Below are 25,368 nucleotides of genomic sequence, written 5' to 3'. Positions count from 1 at the left end.
AGAATCGGGATAAATGGGTCCTTTTCCGGTTGGAAATCAGTGGTTAGTGGTGTGCCACAGGGATCAGTGCTGGGACCACAACTGTTTACAATATACATAGATGACCTAGAAGAGGGGACAGAGTGTAGTGCAACAAAATTTGCAGATTACACAAAGATTAGTGGGAAAGCGGGTTGTGTAGAGGACTCAGAGGCTGCAAGGAGATTTGGATAGGTTAAGCGAATGGGCTAAGGTTTGGCAGATGGAATACAATGTCGGAAAGTGTGAGGTCATCCACCTTGGGGGAAAAAAAACAGTAAAAGGGAATATTATTTGAATGGGGAGAAATTACAACATGCAGTGCAGAGGGACCTGGGGGTCCTTGTGCATGAAACTCTTTTGAGCATGAATCCCAAAAGGTTAGTTTGCAGGTGCAGCAGGTAATCAGGAAGGCAAATGGAATGTTGGCCTTCATTGCGAGAGGGATGGAATACAAAAGCAGGGAGGTCTTGCTGCAACTGTATAAGGTATTGGTAAGGCCGCACCTGGAGTACTGCGTGCAGTTTTGGTCACCTTACTTAAGGAAGGATATACTAGCTTTGGAAGGGGTACAGAGACGATTCACTAGGCTGATTCGAGAAATGAGGGGGTTACCTTATGATGATAGATTGAGTAGACTGGGTCTTTACTCCTTGGAGTTCAGAAGGATGAGGGGTGATCTTATAGAAACATTTAAAATAATGAAAGGGATAGACAAGATAGAGGCAGAGAGGTTGTTTCCATTGGTAGGGGAGACTAGAACTAGGGGGCACAGCCTCAAAATATGGAGGAGCCAATTTAAAACAGAGTTGAGAAAGAATTTCTTCTCCCAGAGGGTTGTGAATCTGTGGAATTCTCTGCCCAAGGAAGCAGTTGAGGCTAGCTCATTGAATGTTTTCAAGTCAAAGATAGATTTTTAACCAATAAGGGAATTAAGGGTTATGGAGAGAGGGTGGGTAAGTGGAGCTGAGTCCACGACCAGATCAGCCATGATCTTATTGAATGGCGGAGCAGGCTCGAGGGGCTAGATGGCCTACTCCTGTTCCTAATTCTTATGTTCTTATGTTCTTTGAATAGCCTCTGAAAGCAAGGCTGATTTTGCACAGCATTGTGGGATCTTAAAAGGGTAATGCATTGCTATTTTCTTAAAAGGGCAATGTCTTTTGAAATGATAAAAATAAATATGTAGTTTTTAGCCCTTGCAGCTCAACTGCCTTATGAAAAAAAATTAACATTAAAAAGAATTTCAACATGGGAGTCTTCAGCACTTAAAGCTGAATTTCCTTCCACACCTTAAAAAAAAAATGGGAAAAGTGCTTCAGCACTAACACAAATGGCTTCGCAAGTCAGGGAAAGGGCACCCAAAGTCTCACACGCAGCATTCCAGCTTTATGCAGGGGGTCAACACTGCAACACAGGTCCTCTACCCACAGGCGCCAGGAGGCCCCACCACCTGGCTCCAATACCCAATGAAGTTTCATGACCTCAGACCAGTGGTCAAGTCAAAGAATGTATCTTCAAAAGCCACCTTCTACCAACTGCATCACTAGCCTCACACACTTCTCAATGCACGACTCCCCCCACCTCCCTACCCCCAATCACTCACCGATCAACAATCTGCGCCAATGATGAGGCACATCTCCAATTCTTAGCTTCACCTCACCCCCCTGGAAGAGGCAAAGCTGGCCATTATTGGCAGGGGCACAGATGAGCCCTTGGTCAGTGGTGGGACTGAAAGGATACAAGGTGCTGGTATCCTCATACGCTATCCTATTTCTCACATGCAACTCTTGCTTTCCCGCACTCCCCTCACCACAACTCCATCCTTGTGCCTTCCTCATTTCACACACCTGAGAAATGCAGCCTGCCCAGCCAGTGGTTGACCAAGTAGTAGGTGGGGTGAGAGGAGGAGAAGAAACAATACTGTTACTTGATTTCACACTTCCAGCCACCAGCTCCTCAAGATCGTCCTGCAAGGCTATTTACAGTGTTCTGACTGAAAGTCAACAGCCTTCCACCAGCCATGCTGCAGCCACTGGGATAACATTGCGTGACATCAATAGGATAGGCAAAGGCTGTGTGACATCAGTAGGTTAGGCAAAGGCACAAAACTGTCACTAAAGGATGCACAAATGTGATGACTTGATTTTTTGTTATATTGGACGGCTAATGTAAAAAGTTGGATTGGAATGTTTACTTTTGTAGTAGCTTTATTTCAGTATTATGGCCGAGAGGACACTGTGATGGTCAGTAAAAGAGGGAAGGTAAGGTGTGGGACAAATGTTGAAAGGGGAATTGGGGTTGTGGTCATTGGTATTGCAGGCAGAAGATTCCATCTTGGATTACTGGCCAGAAAGGGGCTGTCCGGGTTGCATCTTCCTCTTCTGCGTCGTCCTCTTCCTGAAGGGAAAAAGATTTGCAGGGCTACGGCGAAAGTGCGGGGGAGTTTGACTAATTGAAGTGCTCTTGCAGAGAGCCTGCATAGGCTCGACAGGCCGAATGGCTTACTTCTGTGCTGTAACCATTCTACAATTCTTCTGCGTCTTCCTCTTCCGCTTCGTATTAACATGGATAGAGAACTGGTTAGCAGACAGAAAGCAAAGAATGAGAATAAACGGGTCCTTTTCAGAAAGGCAGTGACTAGTGGGGTACCGCAAGGTTCAGTGCTGGGACTCCAACTATTTACAATATATATTAATAATTTAGACGAAGGAATTGAATGTAATATTTCCAAGTTTGCAGATGACACTAAGCTGGGTGGCAGTGTGAGTTGTGTGGAGGATGCTAAGAGGCTGCAGGGTGACTTGGACAGGTTAGGTGAGTGGGCAAATGCATGGCAGATGCAGTATAATGTAGATAAATGTGAGGTTATCCACTTTGGTGGCAAAAACAGGAAGGCAGCTTATTATCTGAATGGTGACAGATTAGTAAAAGGGGAAGTGCAACGAGACCTGGGTGTCATGGTACGTCAGTCATTGAAGGTTGTCATGCAGGTACAGCAGGCAGTAAAGAAAGCAAATGGCATTTTGGCCTTCATAGCGAGAGGATTTGAGTATAGGAGCAGGGAGGTCTTGCTGCAGTTGTACAGGGCCTTGGTGGGACCACACCTTGAGTATTCTGTGCAGTTTTGGTCTCCTAATCTGAGGAAGGACATTCTCGCTATTGAGGGAGTGCAGCGAAGGATCACTAGATTGATTCCCGGGATGGTGGGACTGACCTATCAAGAAAGACTGGATCAACTGGGCTTCTATACACTGGAATTTAGAAGAATGAGAGGGGATCTCATAGAAGCATATAAAATTCTGACTGGATTTGACAGGTTAGATGCAGGAAGAATGTTCCCGATGTTGGGAAAGTCCAGAACAAGGGATCACAGCCGAAGGATAAGGGGTAAGCCATATCGGACGGAGATGAGAAGAAACTTTTCCACCCAGAGAATTGTGAACCTGTGGAATTCTCTACCACAGAAAGTTGTTGGGGCCAGTTCGTTGGATATATTTAAAAGGGAGTTAGATGTGGCCCTTATGGCTAAAGGGATCAGGGGGTATGGAGAGAAGGCAGGAGTGGGGTACTGAAGTTGCATGATCAGCCATGATCATATTAAATGGTGGTGCAAGCTTGAAGGGCCGAATGGCCTGCTCCTGAAACTAGTTTCTATGTTTCTACCTCTTCTACTTCTTCCTTGCACCAAGCCACTATTTCAATAAAAGTTTTTAAAAATCAATCCAAAAGCTTAAATGCAAACTTACCAGAAGGTTGTGTGTGTCCCTTTTAAGTGGTGCTGAGAGCACCTCTGTCAGTGTGCTGAACACTGGGGTGTCATGGCGAGCTGAGGACCCAGTGTTGAACTCAGCGCTAAGGTCCGAGTTCGCTGAGGAGACGTTCAGTGACGTCGCCCTCTTAATTTCCATATCCAGGACCAGTGCTGCTATTGGCAGCACTAAGGCCCTCACCAAAATGGCAGCTGCTGAATCCTGTGCAATAGAAGGGTGCTAGAATGGCTGCCGCCATTTTTAGACTGGATTGTGGCGATAAGTGGGCCAATTTCCACGTATCTGTGGTTCACATATCTGTGGTTCACGTTATGAGGAATGCCTTTGAGAAAGAGATCAGCCACTCATAACCACTTGGGGCATGTCTGGAACCACTTATAAGCAATTTATTTTTAAAAAATTGTTTTAAAGATGTGGGCAATAATGGCAAGGTGACATTTATTTCCCATTTCTAATATTCCTCTGCCACTTCCCCACTAACTCTGGCAAGGTATCTTGCTTGCACTGCACCAGTCCAAAAGGCACCCAGTTGGGACAAAGTAGTCACTGAGTCAGAAGGATTGTTATTGGGTGCAGCATTGGACACTGGTGAGAATGTGGACTTCAGAATGGAAGAGAGGGAATGTGCTATTCTTCCATGAAAGATGGAGAAATGATTGGCTGTGGTCGAGGAATCTCAGGAACAACATCTTAAGGGCCCAATCTTGGAAAGAGATATAATTGTGGAATACTATTTCATGTGTAAGTAGTGGAGACTATTTCTCAGAGCTCAACTCGATATATTCAGGCATCTAAAATGAGATTTTCAATTTCCTACAATCTGCTCTATGACCCTTCTTGTCGTGGCAAAGGCTTCATTATATCTGTTGTCCTCCTCTGTCTGCGGAAGCCTTACTGGAGTCTGTCATATATGTATACTCTGTGTCTATACTATGCTGGTACCACTAGAGGATGCAACTGTGGGAGGCCCAGGCTGGAGTTGTATAAAAGGCTGGTCACCACGTGGTGAAGGCACTCTGCAGTTACAATAAAGAGACTAAGGTCACAGCAGTTCAAGCACAGCACTAGGCCTCGTGGAGTTATTCTACAGACAAGTGGAGACATATTAACTGGCAACGAGTACAGATCACGGACTTACACGCAGAGATGGCTGCCGTTAGTAGTTTAGAGGGTGAAGCCTTTATTTGAGTTTCGTTGGCCAGGTATTGCTTCTACACACACCGCCGCACCGAGGGCCAGGATATAGCGGAATATGTCGCAGACCTATGAAGGCTCGTGGAACCATGCAAATTTGGCGAACTCCTCAACAATGTGTTGCGGGACGTTTTCGCGACGGGACGGGACGTGAAGCGGACCATCACCTTAAGCCAGGCGTTCACGGCCTCAACGTTGAGATTCTCCCGGAATCAAAACTCACTGGCAAATACTGTGCAGAAAATAACTGTTGATCAAAAAATTAGTCCGACTCAGAGTCCGCCAAGGGGTGTAAATGTGAATCATTTAACATGCTGACATTGCGGGGGTAACCATCAGGCCGCCTGTGTCGATTCAGACACTGTGTGCAAAGGCTGCAGCCAAAAGGGCCACCCACAGCGAATGTGCAGAAGAACTGCGACTCAAAATGTGACAGAGGAGCCAGCAGGAGGTTTCCGATCCAGCAAGGATCATAAAGTACAAGCTAGAGAGGCGACTCAGCCCGAGGAAGCAGTGCACGGGGTGCACACCTTCACTACCAAAAGTCCCCCCATGATGATGAAAGTCAAGATAAATGGCATTCCTGTTTCCATGGAGTTGGACATGGTGAGTCAGTCACTTATGAGCCAGAAGGCATTTGAGAGGCTGTGGGGCAACAAAGAACCAAACTGAGCCCGATTCAGACAAAGCTGCGCACTTACACCAAGGTACTGATACCAGTTATCGGCAGTGCGAACGTAAAAGTATCCTATGATGGAGAGATACATGAATTGCCACTGTGGGTTGTACCAGGCGACGGGCCAACGCTGCTTGGCAGAAGCTGGATGGGGATGATTCGGTGGAACTGGGAAGGCGTCAAAGCACTATCTTCAGTGGACGATGCTTTCTGTGCTCAAGTGCTGAGCAAGTTCCCATCCTTATTTGAACCAGGCATCGGCAACTTCACAGGCGCCAAAGTGCAGATCCACTTGGTCCCCGAGACACAGCCTGTTCATCACAAGGCTCGAGTGGTCCCTTACATGATGAGGGAGAAAGTGGAGATCGAATTGGACAGACTTCATATCACCAGTCGAATTCAATAAGTGGGCCAGCCAATTGTTCCGGTACTAAAGAGAGATGGCATGGTCAGAATCTGCAGCGACTACAAGGTAACGATCAACTGAGTTTCATTACAGGACCAGTACCCACTACCCAAAGCCGATGATCTTTTTGCGACATTAGCAGAGGGAAAGGCGTTCACCAAGCTGGATCTAACCTCCGCTTACATGACCCAGGAGCTGGCTGAATCATCGAAAAAAATAACATGCATTAACACACACAAAAGACTGTTTTTGTATCAAAGGTGCCCGTTCGGGATCCACTCGGCTGCAACTATCTTCCAAAGGAGCATGGAGAGTCTGTTGAAATCGGTTCCATGCACCGTTGTTTTTCAGGATGACATCCTAATCACTGGTCGCGACACCACCGAACACCTGCACAACCTGCAAGAGGTTTTAAATCGACTAAACAGAGTCGGACTCCAGCTGAAACGATCCTGGCGCCAGAGGTAGAATTTCTGGGGAGGAAGATTGCGGCAGAAGGCATCAGGCTCACGGACTCGAAGACAGGCCATCAAGAATGCACCCAGACTACGAAATGTAACGGAGCTGCGCTCATTTCTGGGACTCTTCAACTATTTCGGTAACTTTCTTCCAGGGTTGAGCACCTTGCTCGAACCATTGCACAAGTTGCTACGCAAGGGAGACGACTGGGTTTGGGGTCAAAATCAAGAGGCCACCTTCAAAAAGGCCAGAAACTTGCTGTGTTCGAACAAGTTGCTTGTCTTGTATGACCCAGGTAAATGTCTAGTTTTAGCATGTGACGCGTCATCGTACGGTGTCGGTTGTGTTTTACAGCAAGCAAATATAGCGGGCAAACTCCAACCGGTTGCATATGCATCTAGAAGTCTATCCAAGGCCGAAAGAGCCTACAGTATGGTGGAGAAGGAGGCTTTGGCCTGTGTCTATGGGGTAAAAAAAATGCACCAGTATTTGTTCGGACTCAGGTTCGAGTTAGAAACTGACCACAAGCTCCTAATCCCACTGTTTTCGGAAAGCAAAGGCATAAACACCAATGCTTCATCGCGAATCCAAAGATGGGCACTAACACGGTCAGCCTACGATTATACAATCTGCCACAGGCCAGGCACTGAGAACTGCGCCGATGCCCTCAGCCGGCTACCGTTGCTCACCACCGGGGTGGAAAAGGCGCAGCCCGCAAATCGGTGCCTGATCATGGACGTCTTCAAAAGCAAAGGGTCACCGTAACGGCCTGCCAGATCCCTGTGTTATCTCTTGTAAAAAGTTGCATCCTCAATGGGGGCTGGTCAGCAGTCCCAAGAGATATGCAAGACGAGATAAAGCTGTTTTACATAAGAACACAAGAATTAGGAACAGGAGTAGGCCAGCTAGCCCCTCGAGCCTGCTCCGCCATTCAACAAGAACATAGCTGATCTGGCCGTGGACTCAGCTACAATTACCCGCCCGCTCCCCGTAACCCTTAATTCCCTTATTGGTAAAAAATCTACCTATCTGTGATTTGAATACATTTAATGAGCTAGCCTCAACTGCTTCCTTGGGCAGAGAATGCCACAGATTCACAACCCTCTAGGAGAAGAAATTCCCTCAACTCGGTTTTAAATTGGCTCCCCCGTATTTTGAGGCTGTGCCCCCTAGTTCTAGTCTCCCCGACCAGTGGAAACAACCTCTCTGCCTCTATCTTGTCTATCCCTTTCATTATCTTAAATGTTTCTATAAGATCACCCCTCATCCTTCTGAACTCCAACGAATAAAGACCCAGTCTACTCAATCTATCATCATAAGGTAACCCCCTCAACTCCGGAATCAGCCTAGTGAATCATCTCTGTACCCCTTCCAAAGCTAGTATACCCTTCCTTAAGTAAGGTGACCAAAACTGCACGCAGTACTCCAGGTGCGGCCTCACCAATACCTGTACAGTTGCAGCAGGACCTCCCTGCTTTTGTACTCCATCCCTCTCGCAATGAAAGCCAACATCCCATTCGCCTTCCTGATTACCTGCTGCACCTGCAAACTAACTTTTTGGTTTCATGCACAAGGACCCCCAGGTCCCTCTGCCCCGCAGCATGTTGTAATTTCTCCCCATTCAAATAATATTCCCTTTTATTGTTTTTTTTTCCCCAAGGTGGATGACCTCACACTTTCCGACATTGTATTCCATCTGCCAAACCTTAGCCCATTCGCTTAACCTATCCAAATCTCTTTGCAGCCTCTCTCTGTCCTCTACACAACCCGCTTTCCCACTAATCTTTGTGTCATCTGCAAATTTTGTTATACTACACTCTGTCCCCTCTTTCAGGTCATCTATGTATATTGTAAACAGTTGTCGTCCCAGCACCGATCCCTGTGGCACACCACTAACCACCGATTTACAACCCAAAAAGGACCTCGACTCTCTGCTTTCTGTTAGCCAGCCAATTCTCGATCCATGCTAATACATTTCCTCTGACTCTGCGTACCTTTATCTTCTGCAGTAACCTTTTGTGTGGCACCTTATCGAATGTCTTTTGGAAATCTAAATACACCACATCCATCGGTACACCTCTATCCACCATGCTCGTTATATCCTCAGAATTCCATTAAATTAGTTAAACATGATTTCCCTTTCATGAATCCATGTTGCGTCTGCTTGATTGCACTATTCCTATCTAGATGTCTCGCTATTTCTTCCTTAATGATAGCTTCAAGCATTTTCCCCACTAGAGATGTTAAACTAACCGGCCTATAGTTACCTGCCTTTTGTCTGCCCCCTTTTTTAAACAGAGGCGTTACATTAGCTGCTTTCCAATCCGCTGGTACCTCCCCCAGAGTCCAGAGAATTTTGGTAGATTATAATGAATGCATCTGCTATAACTTCCGCCATCTCTTTTAATACCCTGGGATGCATTTCATCAGGACCAGGGGACTTGTCTACCTGAGTCCCATTAGCCTGTCCAGCACTACCCCCCTAATGATAGTGATTGTCTCGAGGTCCTCCCTTCCCCACATTCCTGTGACCAGTAATTTTTGGCATGGTTTTTGTGTCTTCCACTGTGAAGACCAAAGCAAAATAATTGTTTAAGGTCTCAGCCATTTCCACATTTCCCATTATTAAATCCCCCTTCTCATCTTCTAAGGGACCAACATTTACTTAAGTCACTCTTTTCCATTTTATATATCTGTAAAAGCTTTTATGTTTTGCGCAAGTTTACTTTCGTAATCTATCTTTCCTTTATTGTTTTCTTAGTCATTCTTTGCTGTCGTTTAAAATTTTCCCAATCTTCTAGTTTCCCACTAACCTTGGCCACCTTATACGCATTGGTTTTTAATTTGATACTCTCCTTTATTTCCTTGGTTATCCACGGCTGGTTATCCCTTCTCTTACCGCCCTTCTTTTTCACTGGAATATATTTTTGTTGCGCACTATGAAAGAGCTCCTTAAAAGTCCTCCACTGTTCCTCAATTGTGCCAGTGTTTAGTCTGTGTTTCCAGTCTACTTTAGCCAACTTTGCCCTCATCCCACTGTAGTCCCCTTTGTTTAAGCATAGTACGCTCGTTTGAGACACTACTTCCTCACCCTCAATCTGTATTACAAATTCAACCATACTGTGATCACTCATTCCGAGAGGATCTTTTACTAGGAGATCGTTTATTATTCCAGTCTCATTACACAGGACCAGATCTAAGATAGCTTGCTCCCTTGTAGGTTCTGTAACATACTGTTCTAAGAAACTATCTCGTGTGCATTCTATGAATTCCTCCTCCAGGCTACCCCATGCAATTTGATTTGACCAATCGATATGTAGGTTAAAATCCCCCATGATTACTGCCATTCCTTTTTCACATGTCTCCATTATTCCCTTGATTATTGCACGCCCCACTGTGAAGTTATTATTTGGGGGACTATAAACACGCCCACCAGTGACTTTTTCCCCTTACTATCTCTAATCTCCACCCACAATGATTCAACATTTTGTTCATTAGAGCCAATATCGTCTCTCACAACTGCCCTGATATATTCCTTTATTAACAGAGCTACCCCACCTCCTTTCCCTTCTTGTCTATCTTTCCGAATTGTCAGATACCCCTGTATGTTTAATTCCCAGTCTTGGCCACCCTGCAACCACATTTCTGTAATGACCACCAAATCATACCCATGTGTAATGATTTGTGCCGTCAACTCATTTACTTTATTTCGAATGCTGCGTGCGTTTAGATAGTGTTTTAATACTAGTTTTTAAACCATGATTTTTAGTTTTGACCCCTCCTGCAGCCCCTTTATATTCATACATATTGTCCCTTCCTATCACCTTGTGGTTTACACTTACCCCAGTGCTACTCTGCTCTGTTGCCTCCTGCCTGTTGCATTCTTTCTTGGGATCCTGTTCATCTGAGCTCTCACCCATTCTAACTAGCTCAGAGCCTTCTCCTGTGTTCTGAATACTCCTTGCATTGAGGCACAGAGCTTTCATGCTTGCCTTTTTATTACACTCTGACCCTTTAGAATTTTGCTGTACAGTGGCCCTTTTTGTTTTTTGCCTTGGGTTTCTCTGCCCTCCACTTTTACTCATCTCCTTTCTGTCTTTTGCTTTTGTCTCCTTTTTGTTTCCCTCTGTCTCCCTGCATTGGTTCCCATCCCCCTGCCATATTAGTTTAACTCCTCCCCAACAGCGCTAGCAAACACTTCCCCTAGGACATTGGTTCCTGTCCTGCCTAGGTGCAGACCGTCCGGTTTGTACTGGTCCCACCTCCCCCAGAACCGGTTCCAATGCCCCAGTAATTTGAATCCCTCCCTACTGCACCACTGCTCAAGCCATGTATTCATCTGAGTTATCCTGCGATTCCTAATCTGACTAGCATGTGGCACTGGTAGCACTCCCGAGATTACTACTTTTGCGGTCCTATGTTTTAATTTAGCACCTAGCTCCTTAAATTGGTCTCGTAGGACCTCATCCCTTTTTTTACCTATATCGTTGGTACCAATGTGCACCATGACAACTGGCTGTTCACCCTCCCTTTTCAGAATGTCCTGCACCTGCTCCGAGACATCCTTGACCCTTGCACCAGGGAGGCAACATACCATCCTGGAGTCTCGGTTGCGGCCGCAGAAACGCCTATCTATTCCCTTCATAAAGACGAAATGTCCATCCAATCAGATTGCCTCTTATGGGGCAACCGCGTTGTTCTGCCAAAAAAAGGCAGGGCAACCTTCATACGCTACCTACACAGTGCCCACCCAGGCATAGTCATGATGAAGGCTATCGCCAGGTCCCACGTCTGGTGGTCCGGCATTGACACAGACTTGGAGTCATGCGAGCACCAGTGTAACACTTGCTCACAATTGAGCAATGCCCCCAGATAAACTCCACTTGGTCTGTGATCCTGGACCTCCAAAACATGGTCCAGGATCCACGTAGATTATGTGGGCCCATTTCTAGGAAAAATGTTCTTCGTTGTAGTGAGACGCCTGCTCTAAGTGGATCGAATGTGTAATGATGGCATACAGCATGTCCACCACCACCATTGAAAGCCTCAGGGCCATGTTCGCCACCCATGGCTTGCCCGATATTCTGGTCAGTAGCAATGATCCGTGTTTCACCAGCTCAGAATTCAATGAATTCATGACCCGCAATGGCATCAAGCATGTCAGGTCTGCCCAGTTCAAGCCCGCATCCAACGGCCAAGCGGAGCGGGCAGTCCAAACCATAAAGCAGAGCTTGAAACACGTCACGGAAGGCTCCTTACAAACCCGTCTATCCCGGGTGCTGATCAATTACAGGACACGACCCCACTCGCATACCGGGGTCCCCCCTGTGGAGTTACTAAGGAAGCGTGCACTCAAAACAGGCTTTCCTTAGTCTACCCTGACCTCAACGATCAGGTTGGAAACCAGGCGTTATCGGTAAAACATGTACTATGATCGCGCAGCTGTATCACGCGACATCACTGTAAACGATTCGGTGTTTGTGCTGAATCACGGTCATGGCTCCAAATGGGTCGCTGGCACTGTTTTAGCGAAGGAGGGGAATAGTATTTTTTGTCAAACTGCTTAACGGACAAACATGCAGAAAGCATTTGAACCAGACCAAATTGCGATTTACAGGTAACCAGGAACTATTGGGAGAGGACCTTGCCTTCAGCGATCCGCCTACACACACCCAATCAGCAACAGACCTAGCTGCCAACCACGAGGATGATCCCACCATCTCCAACAGTCCAGTCAGACCAACAGCTCTGCAAGATAGCAGTGGCCCGACCAACTCACCCATGCCAGAAGTGACACTCAGACAATCAACCAGAGAGCACAGAGTTCCGGATCGCCTCAACCTGCAACTAATTCGCATCAAAGACTTTGGGGGGGGAATGTTGTCATATATGTATACTCTGTGTATATACTATGCTGGTACCACTAGAGGGTGCAACTGTGGGTGGCCGAGGCAGGAGCTGCATAAAACACTGGTCACCATGTGGTGCAGGCACTTTGGAGTTACAATAAAGAGACTAAGGTCACAGCAGTTCAAGCACAGCACTAGGCCTTGTGGAGTTATTCTACAGACAAGTGGAGACATATTAGAGTCATCAGCCACGATGACAGGATAGCCCTGATCACCGACCAAGCCTTGAATATATGGCTCCAAGTCATGAGGGCTGGTATGGTAGAATGTTACATGATGAAAGCATCATGGCAGCTTCCTGGTTATTTGTCATTGCACACTAGCTGCAGATTTAAAAACAAACTTTTTTTGATAAAAATGTTGTAGGTACAATATCTCAAATCCGGCTGTCCGAAAATCGGAATTGTCCGAAAACCGGACATTTTTGAGAGAATCCCATTTGATATTCAGTAAAATAAAATCCGAATTATTGTCCAAAAACCGGCGGGCCGGACGAGTTATCGGCTTTGCCGCTATGTTTTAAATGGCATGCAATTGGACCGAATGACCCTCGACCCGGCCCGACCTGACCTGACCCACGCCACCATTTATACTTTGTCTCGGTAGCATATGTACGCTCTCGATTTTCTTGTCCAAAATCTGGAAAAACCCAAAAATCAGCATGGTGTTGGTCCCGAGGTTGCCGGATTTGAGACGTTGTACTTGTATAAACAGCATTTTCAAAAAAATAGTGAATTGTAGTGTGCTCATGCATTAATGTATGTTTTGGTCTTTTTACAGATGGTAGCTTAAGTGCCAGTGGTTTGCAGTGGTTAACTGCAAATTTGCAAATCGGCACAGCACACCAGAGTACTCAGTTCAATCACTTAATAAGTCAGTTGGGACTAGTTGTTGAGCGACTAATCAGCGGTCCTTGAAGGTGGAACATGAATAGCCCCACAAAAATCTTCCAGTCCATCTGTTACCTGCCCCCAACCCCCAGATTTCCGGTGGGTACCTTGCCCATATATTGGAAAATCGTGGGCTTGTTGCTTGCAGTTTTCTGATGTGCGCTGGTGGGGGTGGGAGTGGGTGGGGGTGCGGCCAAGATTTCCCTGCCAGCATACATTGACAATTTAGGCCGATTCCTCCATATTTTTAGTGTGATTTAAAATATGCTTGTGGTACAGATATATAATTTACATTGTTTTCTATTGCAGGTTTTGATACAATATCAACTGGTTTGCAGTGGTGTTTTCTGTACCTTATACGCTATCCAGAAATCCAAACAAGGTTGCAAGAGGAAATTGGTGATGTATAAATTTCAATACAATTAAAAAAAATGCAAGGATACATGCTGCTGCAGTGAGTTAGATAACTGTAATTTTACCTTTGAAACTGGGGATTAAATCCACCCTCACCTGATTTGGGTGGGGGGCGGGGGCGGCAGGAAATGTCTCCTATGTTTGCTGTCCATGCAGGTTCAACATAAACTGTTTTGAAAATATCAACCTGGCTGAGTGGGATCACTGCACAAAACTCTCCATAATATAACACAAACTGACAGAGACACAATAAGGATGCCTGGTTTGGGGATTAAAAAGAACACACTGGGGTGAATTATAACACCCAAAAATGGGTGAGTTGGAGTCAGGTCAGCAATATTCCCCCTAAGGTGTGCAAGGCCACATGGCCCGTATCAATCCTGAGGTCCTGTGCAGGCTGCTCACAAGCTGTTGCAGCTGGGAGAGATACCGCGCTTCCGTGAACCACGCAATATATTTAAAGTGACTGCGCACGGAGAAAAAAAATGAAGGGAACATTGCGGGTCAGAGGTTAAAAATTTGAAATCCCAAACCCACCCTAACCCGCCCACTTCCGGCTTTAACACAGTTGGGACAGGGGCCGGCAGCCAACCCACTCCCAGGAGGCAGGATGGCAATTTAAATATTTTAATGAGGCTGGCAGCCTCTGATTTAATCTACTTTTACAGGCTGGACTGTATCCGGTCAGGTCTCCCAGGGCTCGGAAAACTTGGCAGCTGGAGGGAGATGAAGACAGTTTCAAGGGGAAGGCAAGTGTTTTTACAGCACTGCTTGTGGGCCAGGAGGAGCAGGAGTGCTCCCCCCACACCCCCACGATCGATCTCCCCCCCCTCCGACCACCCCCCCATAGAGCTACCTGCTCTCAGCCCAGCTTGGCTGCTGCCTTACGCTGCAGAATTTCCCACCCGACAAGCATCCTGTCTGTCAATCTGGCTGCGAGTGGCAAACGGACAGAAAAAAATTTAAAGGCATTCTGCTGTAACTGCAGAAGGTTTGGGAAACCCATACCAGCCGCATAAAAGTTAAGAGCCACGGTCACCTTGACAACCACTTGCCCTTCTTTGAGGTTGCAGTTGTGGCTGCAGCAGTTCATAGAATCATAGAAATTTAGAATCATAGACATTTACAACACAGAAGGAGGCAATTTCGGCCCATCGTGTCTGCGTCAGCCTACCAAGAGCGGCAGAGGAACGGCGAGAGATCATGGCGGAGGTGCGGCGAATGAGGGTATGGGACCCAGAAGAGCCGAGGACCCAGGGGCAGCACAGGTCTGCCCACACTGTGATATTTGTGAGCACTAGGTCCATGCAGCAGAGCTGGTCTCCAGTTGTCCTGGTTAACCCTTGCCACTGGATAAAGGCCAAGCTCTGTCGAGCTCGTGAGGTGGCTGATATGCAACGATCACCACACGTTAAAAAAATCCACGCAACGGCATCTTCCACCCAATTCAATTCGAATTCAGGACTGGAATGTCGAGTCCTCCATTGAAACATCTGTGAACCCATGTGGAAGCAAGTCATCCTCATTCGAGGGACGGCCTATGATGATCCAGCCTAATCCCACTTTTCATCTCTTGGTCCGTAGCTCTGTAAGTTACGGCACCTCAAGTGCACATCCAAGTGCCTTTTTTAAATGTGGTGAGGGTTCCTGCCTCTACCACCCTTTCAGGCAGTGAATTTCAGACCCCCATCACCCTCTGGTTGAAGAAACTTCCCCTCATATCTGATAGAAACATAGAAAATAGGTGCAGGAGTAGGCCATTCGGCCCTTTGAGCCTGCACCACCATTCGATAAGATCATGGCTGATCATTCCCTCAATACCCCTTTCCTGCTTTCTCTCTATACCCCTTGATCCCTTTAGCCTTAAGGGCCATATCTAACTCCCTCTTGAATATATCCAATGAACTGGCATCAACAACTCTCTGCGGCAAGGAATTCCACAGGTTAACAACTCTCTGAGTGAAGAAGTTTCTCCTCATCTCAGTCCTAAATGGCCTGCCCCTTATCCTAAGACTGTGTCCCCTGGTTCTGGACTTCCCCAACATCGGGAATATTCTACCCGCATTTAACTTGTCCCGTCCTGTCAGAATCTTATATGTTTCTATGAGATCCTCTCTCATCCTTCTAAACTCCAATGTATAAAGGCCCAGTTGATCCAGTCTCTCCTCACATGTCAGTCCTGCCGTCCCGGGAATCGGTCTGGTGAACCTTCGCTGCACTCCCTCAATAGCAAGAATGTCCTTCCTCAGGTTAGGAGACCAAAACTGAACACAATATTCCAGGTGAGGCCTCACCAAGGCTCTGTACAATTGCAGTCAGACCTCCCTGCTCCTATACTCAAATCCCCTAGCTATGAAGGCCAACATACCATTTGCCTTCCTTACCGCCTGCTGTACCTGTATGCCAACTTTCAATGACTGATGAACCATGACACCCAGGTCTCGTTGCACCTCCCCTTTTCCTAATCTGCCACCATTCAGATAATATTCTGTCTTCGTGTTTTTGCCCCCAAAGTGGATAACCTCACATTTATCCACGTTATACTGCATCTGCCATGCATTTGCCCACTCACCTAACCTGTCCAAGTCACCCTGCAGCCTCTTAGCGTCCCCCTCACAGCTCACACTGCCACTCAGTTTAGTGTCATCTGCAAACTTGGAGATCTTACACTCAATTCCTTCATCCAAATCATTGATGTATATTGTAAAGAGCTGGGGTCCCAGCACTGAGCCCTGCGGCACTCCACTAGTCACTGCCTGCCATTCTGAAAAGGACCCGTTTATCCCGGTTCTCTGCTTCCTGTCTGCCAACCAGTTCTTTATCCACATCAGTATATTACCCCCAATACCATGTGCTTTGATTTTGCACACCAATTACTTGTGTGGGACCTTGTCAAAAGCCTTTTGAAAGTCCAAATACACCACATCCACTGGTTCTCCCTTGTCCACTCTACTAGTTACATCCTCAAAAAATTCCAGAAGATTTGTCAAGCATGATTTCCCTTTCATAAATCCCTGCTGACTTGGACTGACCCTGTCACTGCTTTCCAAATGCGCTGCTATTTCATCCTTGATAATTGATTCCATCATTTTCCCCACCACTGATGTCAGGCTAACCGGTCTATAATTATCCGCTTTCTCTCTCCCTCCCTTTTTAAAAAGTGGTGTTACATTAGCTACCCTCCAGTCCATCGGAACTGATCCCGAGTCGATAGACTGTTGGAAAATGGTCACCAATGCATCCACTATTTCTAAATCTCTAAACCTCCTCCCAATTACCTTAAATCTATGCCCCCTGGTTGTTGACTCCTCTGCCAAAGGAAACAGGTCCTTCCTATCCACTCTATCCAGGCCCCTCATAATTTTATACACATCAGTCAGGTCTCCCCTCAACCTCATCTGTTCCAAAGAAAACAGACCCAACATCTCCAATCTTTCCTCATAGCCAAAATTCTCCAGTCCATGCAACATTCTTGTAAATCTCCTCTGCACCCTTTCCAGTGCAATCACATCTTTCCTATAATGTGGTGACCAGAACTGCACATAATACTCCAGCTGCGATCAAACCAGTGTTTTATAAAGTTCAAGCATAACTTCCTTGCTCTTGTATTCCATACCTCGACTTTTAAAGGCAAATATTCCATATGCCTTCTTAACCACCTTATCTACGTGGCCTGCTACCTTCAGAGATCTGTGGACCTGCACTTCAAGGTCCCTTTGTTTCACTACACATTTCAGTGTCATACTATTTAATGTGTATTCCCTTGCCTTGTTCGACCTCCCCAAATGCATTACCTCACATTTATCTGGATTGAATTCCATTTGCCACTGTTCTGCCCACCTGACCAGTTCATTGATATCTTCCTGCAGTCTGCAGCTTTCTTCTTCATTATCAACAACACAGCCTATTTTAGTGTCATCTGCAAACTTCATAATCATACCCCCAACATTCAAGTCAAGTCATTGATATATACCACAAAACATTGGCAGATTTCAGTCATGACTATTTTAGTAAAACGACAATGTCTCCAGCATTGGTCCTCTCCACAGCCTTTTTCTTTCTTCCAGTCATGCTCGATTCCAAGAGGATGCTCTACGAAGCCACCCATGTCTGGAAGCAACTTGTTTCAGCACGAGCTTGTTTCAACAAAAAATACTTCAGCACCAGCAGACCACTCGCTGTAGACTGCAGAAACTTTAGACAAGTATAAGAATTCTCCAAAAACACATTCAATTGCACGAGCAGCCAGAAAAATAATCCAGCAACTAACCAGTAAATAGTTCATGATCCCTTAAAATAGCACTGGTGGGATGGTCCTTCATTTAATTTGATTTCATTTACAGCTGTGCGATGTTCAGGCAGGAGCATGGAGTTTGAAAATGGCAGCCCCGGCAGCATTGCATACTGATTGACCTCATAATCTGCCTAGTCTACATGCTGCCGGCGTTTGTTAGGTGCAAGCACACAAACCCCTTTACCAAGATGGTATCCGGCGCACTTCCCATCAGAATTGAGTGCGCGTATCTCGGATCCCATTTTTGAGCATTGAGCGGCCATGTAGTGCCTAAAAGATGGGTGCTACACAGCCCAATTTCTCCCCCAGTATTCTATAAGTTTTCTTTTGAATTAGCCACTTGAGATGCTGATTTTAATATCTTGTGGACCTGAACCCTTAAATCTCTGTGCTCTTTCATGTCACCCAGCCTTCGCCCATTCAAAGTATAGTAATTAAATTTTTAAATCAAAATGTATCACCTTACATTGAATTCTGTTTGCCTTTTTTTGCCAGTTCCACCAATTTACAAATATTCCAATGGAGCTTCCTTTGGTTCTCAGAATTATTTACTATGCCTGTTATTTAGTATCTGCAAATGTTGACACCACTCCCTCTAGCCCTACATCAAAATCATTGATGTACACAGTTATGGACAAGAAGCATCACTCAATTGATATATAGTGATGATCTCAATGAGATGTTTTCAATTTGGCTGCTTCTGGCATGGAGAGCACTTAGTCGAAATGTATGTCGGGAAACTATGCAACCCATTTTGCTGTTCTTTCTATTTAATAAAAGGATGGGAAATTGTGGACCAAGTGTCCACAATTTCTCAATGTGTATCCCTGCTGGACATGGTTTTGTGCCAAGAGCACCCAAGCAGAAAATCTCCCTTTTTATATTTGTGACTACAGCAAGTATTTATCAGAATTTATATTTCTTAATTGTTCTTGGGATGTAGACGACACTAGCCAGACAGTATTGCTCATTCCTTGTTGTCCCAAGGGCCAAAGGCAAAAAGAGTCACTATGTAGTCGTGAATTGCAGGTCACACCTGAAGAACATCTGTGAAACAGTTGGATTTTGATAACAATCCATTCATTTTCATTGTCAATTTTTGGTGTTTGCTCACTTTACCAGATTTATTGTATTCAATTTCACAACTTGCAATGTGGAGAATTGAACTCAACCTCTGGATTGCTCATCCATTTCCATTTCCTCTACTGTGATTATGGGGGAATAATAGTGCAAAGCAAATTTTTGATATTGATGGGAGTTTTTAGGCAGAGAAATCAAAGCGTCTTCTTATGACTGCCCGTTTGTTATTGTTGATATGAAAATTGGATTATTTCAATCGCTGTGATTGCATGATGATAACAACATCAGATATAATGCCCAACATTTATTATAATTCAGGGTTTAATATGATTACAATTTTTATTTCTAGATAAAAATCTGGGACAAGATAGATCACCAAGGTTTGAAGACCGGATATTGCTGCCTTACATGGAAGCTTTCATTAATGAGGTGTTTAGGATAACAAGTTTTGTGCCATTTACAATCCCTCATAGGTAAGTACATTACCGGCACGTCATTGTGTTTATTTATTAAGAAACTTGCTAAAACAATTCTTGGAATGAAGCTAGCAAAGAAAAAGATGTGATTTATTTTGTGATGATACTAATTTGGGGCTTCAGTTCATAATTATATTGGATTGAAGTGGGGTGAATTTCACCATCTCCAACTGGCACTAATCTCCTTGCTTGCTTCTGCAATATTGATAAAGTCTGGAGCTGTGAGGCAGTGAATTAGAGGATTGGAAGGCTGGGTCATTGAGTATATTTAAGGTGGAGATAGATAGATTTTTGAATGAAAAGGGAGTCGAGGGTTATGGGGAACGGGGAGGGAAGTGGAGTTGAGGCCAGGATCAGATCAGCCATGATCTTATTGAATGGCGGAGCAGGCTCGAGGGGACAAATGACCTACTCCTGCTCCTATTTCTTATGTTCTAAGGTGGTGACGGTGTCAAGCTGGGCTGGGGGCCTAGAATGTATCTCAACATCTCTTCCTGCAGTCTTAATTTCTCAATTTTAAGAAATTACTCTCTGTTTAAAAAATGATACATGTTGGAGATTAGAAAATTACAGTATATAAAAATCATATTCCAGATGTCATGCAAAACTACCTTAAAAAGACAGAGGGCTAGATTTTACACTTGTGCAGATCGCCCAAAAATGGGCGGTATTTCTGGCGTGGGCAGTAAAAATGGGTTTACAGATCGCTGGCTTATCTCCCATTCTCAAAGCCCCTAGTCTCCATTTTTGAAATTGGGCGAGTGATAAGAACTGGGCGGTAACGTTAAATCTCTCTGACCTTCTGCCGTAAAGTATCGGCGTCCTTAGCAACAGCATGACAACACTCCAATCCCGTAACTCAGGAGGTCAAGGGTCATCATGACATGCGCAGAAGAGGCAGAGAGGGAGGGAGCTGAGAGGGACTGAAGGTGGGTGTAGTGTGGCTGCTTTGGGAGTAAGGAGGGAGAGTTTAGAGCTTTAGAGCAAATAGGGAAAAACAAATTAGCTGTTACCAGCCAGATATTTGCCCGAATTTGGCCTATAATGGAGGGAGAGAAGGAGGCGTTACAGCATGCTGTGGAGACTGATGCTGGTGAGAGCAGTGAGCAGTGAGCTGGGAGAGGAACACATTGGAGGGCACAAAAGAGCAAGGAGGTTTTCGGACGAGGCAAAAGCCACCCTCCTGCAGGAGGTCGAGTCACGCTGGAGTGATTTGACCCAGGGAGGGCATGGGATGCCCACCCCAAAGGCCTACCAGAAGATATGGACCGAGATAGCAGAGATGGTCTCATTGGCGACCACCGAGGTGCGTGAGGGTAACCAATGCCGCAAGCGATGGAACGACCTTGTCGGATCCGCAAGAGTAAGTATTACATTTATTTACATGTACTTATGTATTTATGTTATTTAATTTGTAAGAGTCATGAGCGACTATAATCAGATGTGAGGTCTTTCACTTTTACTGGGAATGTTGTACTCAAAGCCTGCGGTCACGGTGCATGTCTTTAGGTAAAGAATGATAATTATCATAATAATTGTCATGTATGTACTTTGGAGACCACTAGGCACTAGATGGCATCACTGTTGTGAGGCCATTGGGCTGCACGCACGTGTGTGCAGCCCAAGTATAAAAGGCCAGCCATTTTGTATATTAGTCACTTTGGGCCTTAATGCAGAGACAAGGTCATACCTCCTTGCAGTTAAACAGTCTAACAGTTATTGCATACACCACATTTGGCGACGAGGCAACAAGAACCTTTGCATGCAAAAATGAGCACAATTGGATTGTTGGAGGGATTTTTGGAAGGAGAAGATTGGGCAGACTTTGTGAGCCATTTGAGCCAGTTCTTCGTGGCCAACAAAATGGAGGAGGTCGGCGACGCAAATCATCGCCGGACGGTGTTCCTCACAGTTTGCGGTCCAAAAATCTATGATCTGATAAAGAATCTACTCCTGCCTGTGAGTCCAACAGAGAAGAATTGTGTACACTGGTACAGGACCACCTTAAGCCAAACGAAGGCATCATCATCTCAAGATACAGATTTTACATGCACGTTTGCTCAGAGGGCCAGAATGCGGCGGAATTCGTTGCTAACCCGAGACGTCCAGCGGGACCGTGTAAGTTCGGGGCTGTGTTGGCAGACATGCTGCGGGACATCTTTAGAATCGGCATCAGCCACAAGGTGATCCTATGTTAACTACTGGCGATGGAGATGTTGGACTTGAACAGGGCCATCACGATTGCTCAGTCATGCATGATGATTGATAGAAGTCTAAAGCAGATATCAGTGAAAAATCGAAACTCTGCAAGTACTGTAAATATGATTGATTCGGCGTTCAGCAGAGCGGCACATGGCAGGGCCTACCCGACTGCATACGCGAAACCTGTGGCTGCCCAGTTGGAATGCACCCAATTTCTCCGTGTTGGCATTGTGGGGGAAATCACTGGCACCAGCACTGCCAATTTAAGCAATATAGTTGCAACGGCTGTCTGAGAGTGGGGCATCTCCATCGCAAGTGTCTGCAGATGAGCAAGCGTGCTGCGACACACCACGTGGAGGATGATGGTCAGACTAGCGCGGATCTGGATATGCAATCCGAGATACCAGAGGAGAAAGTGTATGGACTGTGCTCGTTCCTAACTAAGAGCAAACCAATAATGATCAACTTGAAATTTAATGGGGTGCCGTTATCGATGGAACTGGACACGGGGGCTAGTCAATCGATAATGAGGCAGAGGGCATTCGATAAGCTGTGGGATACTAAGGCTGTGAGGCCCAGGTTGAGTCCAGTCAATGCCAAGTTGTGCACGTACACCAAAGAACTCATAACTGTGATTGGCAGTGCCACAATTAAAGTGTCATATGACGGTGCGGTTCATGAGTTACTGCGATGGATAGTCCCAGGCAATGGCCCAACGCTGTTCAGCAGGAACTGGCTTGAAAAAATCAGATGTGATTGGAACGACATCAAGGCGGTTATCGTCGGAGAAAGATACATGTGCCCAAGTAGTAAGCAAGTTCCCCTCGCTGTTCGAACCAGGCATCGGCAACTTCACGGGAGCCAAGGTGCAGATCCATGTGGACTTGGATGCAAGAGCTGTCCATCATAAAGCTCGGGCAGTTCCGTATATGAAGAGGGAGAAGATTGAAATCGAACTGGACAGACTCCAGTGTGAAAGGATCATATCACCGGTTGCATTTAATGAATGGACCAGCCCCATTTTTCGTGTACTGAAAAGTGATGGCACAGTTAGAATCTGTGGCGACTACAAGACTACAACAGGGTTTCGAAACAGGATCAGTTCCCGTTACTGAAGTCTGATGACTTGTTTGCAACATTAGCTGGGGGGAAGTCATTCACCAAACTGGACTTGACGTCGGTCTACGTGACACACGAGCTGGTCGAGATGTCAAAAAGACTTACGTGCATTAACATGCATAAAGGACTGTTTATTTATCACAGGTGCCCTTTTGGAATTTGCTCGGCTGCAACAATATTTCAGAGGAACATGGAGAGTCTACTGAAGTCCGTTCCCAAAACCGCAGTGTTCCAAGATCACATCCTGATCACCGGTCGTGACTCCGAGAATCTGAATAACCTGGAAAGAGGTTCTACATCGTCTGAACAAAGTGGGACTCAGACTGAAACGCTCGAAGTGCATCTTCATGGCACTAGAGGTCGAATTCCCGGGGAGGAAAATTGCTGCTGACAGCATCAGGCCCATGGACATGAAACCAAGGCCATCAAGAATGCACCCAAGCTGCAGAATGTGACGGAGCTGCGTTCGTTCCTCGGTCTACTCAACTACTTCGGTAGCTTTCTACCTAAATTGGGAACCTTATTAGAACCACTGCACAAGCTGCTAAGAAAAGGTGACAACTGGGTGTGGGGTATGTCTCAAGACAGCGCTTTTGAGAAAGCCACTAATCTGCTTTGCTCTAACAAGCTGGTGGTACATTATGACCCATGTAAACGTTTAGTATTGGCCTATGTTGCTTCGTCTGATGGAATTGGTTACGTACTCCAACAAGCTACTGAGTTGGGTAAACTTCAACCAGTCGTGTATGCTTCAAAAAGTTTGTCTAAAGCAGAAAGAGCCTACAGCATGGTAGAGAAAGAAGCACTAGCCTGTGTGTATGGGGTTAAAAAGATGCATCAGTTCCTGTTTGGTCTTTGGTTTGAACTAGAGATGGATCACAAGCTGCTCATTTCACTGTTCTCTTTAAACAAAGGTATCAATACCAATGCTTCATCCCACATCCAGAGGTGGGCACTGACATTATCCGCTTATGATTATCTCATTCGCCATAGACCTGGCACCGAGAATTGTGCCGATGCTTTGCTTTGAGCCATCTGCTGTTGTCCACACCAGAGGTGGAAACGCCACAACCGGCGGACCTATTGTTAGTTATGGATGCTTTTGAGAATGAAGGAACCCCTGTCACGGCTCAACAAGTTAAGACCTGGACCAGTCAGGACCCGATTTTATCAGTGGTGAAGAGTTGCATCCTCAAAGGTGATTGGTCTGCCATACCCAAGCAAATGTGTGAGGAGACCAAATCTTACATTCGTCGCAAAGACGAACTGTCTATTAAGTCGGATTGTATACTGTGAGGCAATCATATTGTTATGCCCAAGAAAGGGAAAGAGAAATTTGTACGTGAGCTACATAGCACACATCCCGGCATTGTAATGATGACAGCTGTAAGGGGTTCTCGGGGAATGTTGTTGTGCCTTGGGTGTCTCTCTCTGGGCTTCTGCCCTCACAGTTTATGCCTGGCCTGTGAGGTATCCGGAGTGCTGCAAGAGCACCCCTGGAAAGACTGTGTCCACAGCTTATGAAGGGGATTTTGAGACTCATGCGTCCCCACAGCTTATGCCTAGCCTATGAGGCACCTGTGAGTGTCAAACACTCCTAACCCCTTCTTCCCTAGCCTGTGACACACAGTTGAGCGTTTTCAAGGCACTCCTAACTTCCCTTACACTGTTCTGACATAAGACTCCGATCAGGAGATGTAATACAATAGAACTGAGACAAGGTGATTCCAAGAGGAACTTAGGCTTCCAATTTATTTGACAAGGTGTATCTCAACAAACATCAATACACCAACAAAACAATCCCCCTAAATCCCACTAAACGGACACAACAAAAGTTTTTACACAAGTTTAGCAGTACAATGCGCAACCTCCCACCTTTCCTGGCCTAACTGAGTTGGGAGTTCTGGGGACCAGAGGTTATACTCACTACTGTGCCTTTTGCAGTCTGGTGGTTTGTTTCTTCTATCTTCGGTGTCTTCGGACACTGGTTTTCCTTCAGTGTCGAGAGGCTTGCTGGTTGTTGGATCACGAGAACAGAACACACACACACTGGGTCAGAAACCCCTTTTTATAGCCAGATATCCAGTCTGCCTCTCTTGCTGAAATCGATCTTTCCCATTGGTGGGCTTTGTAATTTTGAAAAATGCAGCAGTTTTAGATTATTATGGGTTTTTTTTCCACTGATGTTAACCTACTCAAGGTTTGAGTAGGTGTTAATTGGGTTGGCCTCCTGTAGCCATTGTGTAGGCCCTTGATTTGTTTTGGGTTCCCTAGTTTTCTGAAGGTCTGCATAATTTCCCTCCATAGTGTAAACATGGGGAAGACAATAGCCCGATAATGGCGATGAGTCAGTCCCACAGTTTTCAAGCAAGTGCTCTCCCATTGGCTTGAAAGCCCCATGCTTCGGGCTGACTCTGTCCCACCATTGGCCCTCCGGTGTCCTCCTCCGTCCAATCAC

At 45.8% G+C, this 25,368-nt stretch overlaps 1 protein-coding gene across 1 annotated transcript in view; it reads left to right on the top strand.

The window, feature by feature from the left end:
* Positions 1-25,368, top strand: part of cyp1d1 (cytochrome P450, family 1, subfamily D, polypeptide 1) — a 90,504-nt gene that overhangs the window by 35,111 nt on the left and 30,025 nt on the right. Inside the window, exons 4-5 of the mRNA XM_070870135.1 lie at positions 13,635-13,724; positions 19,463-19,586. Coding sequence (XP_070726236.1) covers positions 13,635-13,724; positions 19,463-19,586 — 214 coding nt within the window. The remainder of the gene's footprint in view (positions 1-13,634; positions 13,725-19,462; positions 19,587-25,368) is intronic.

Source organism: Pristiophorus japonicus, chromosome 1 (genome assembly GCF_044704955.1).
Source record: "Pristiophorus japonicus isolate sPriJap1 chromosome 1, sPriJap1.hap1, whole genome shotgun sequence".
NCBI classification, from domain to species: Eukaryota; Metazoa; Chordata; class Chondrichthyes; family Pristiophoridae; genus Pristiophorus; species Pristiophorus japonicus.
The sequence above is the reverse complement of the archived record's forward strand: the minus strand, read 5'-3'. Positions and strand labels throughout refer to the sequence as shown.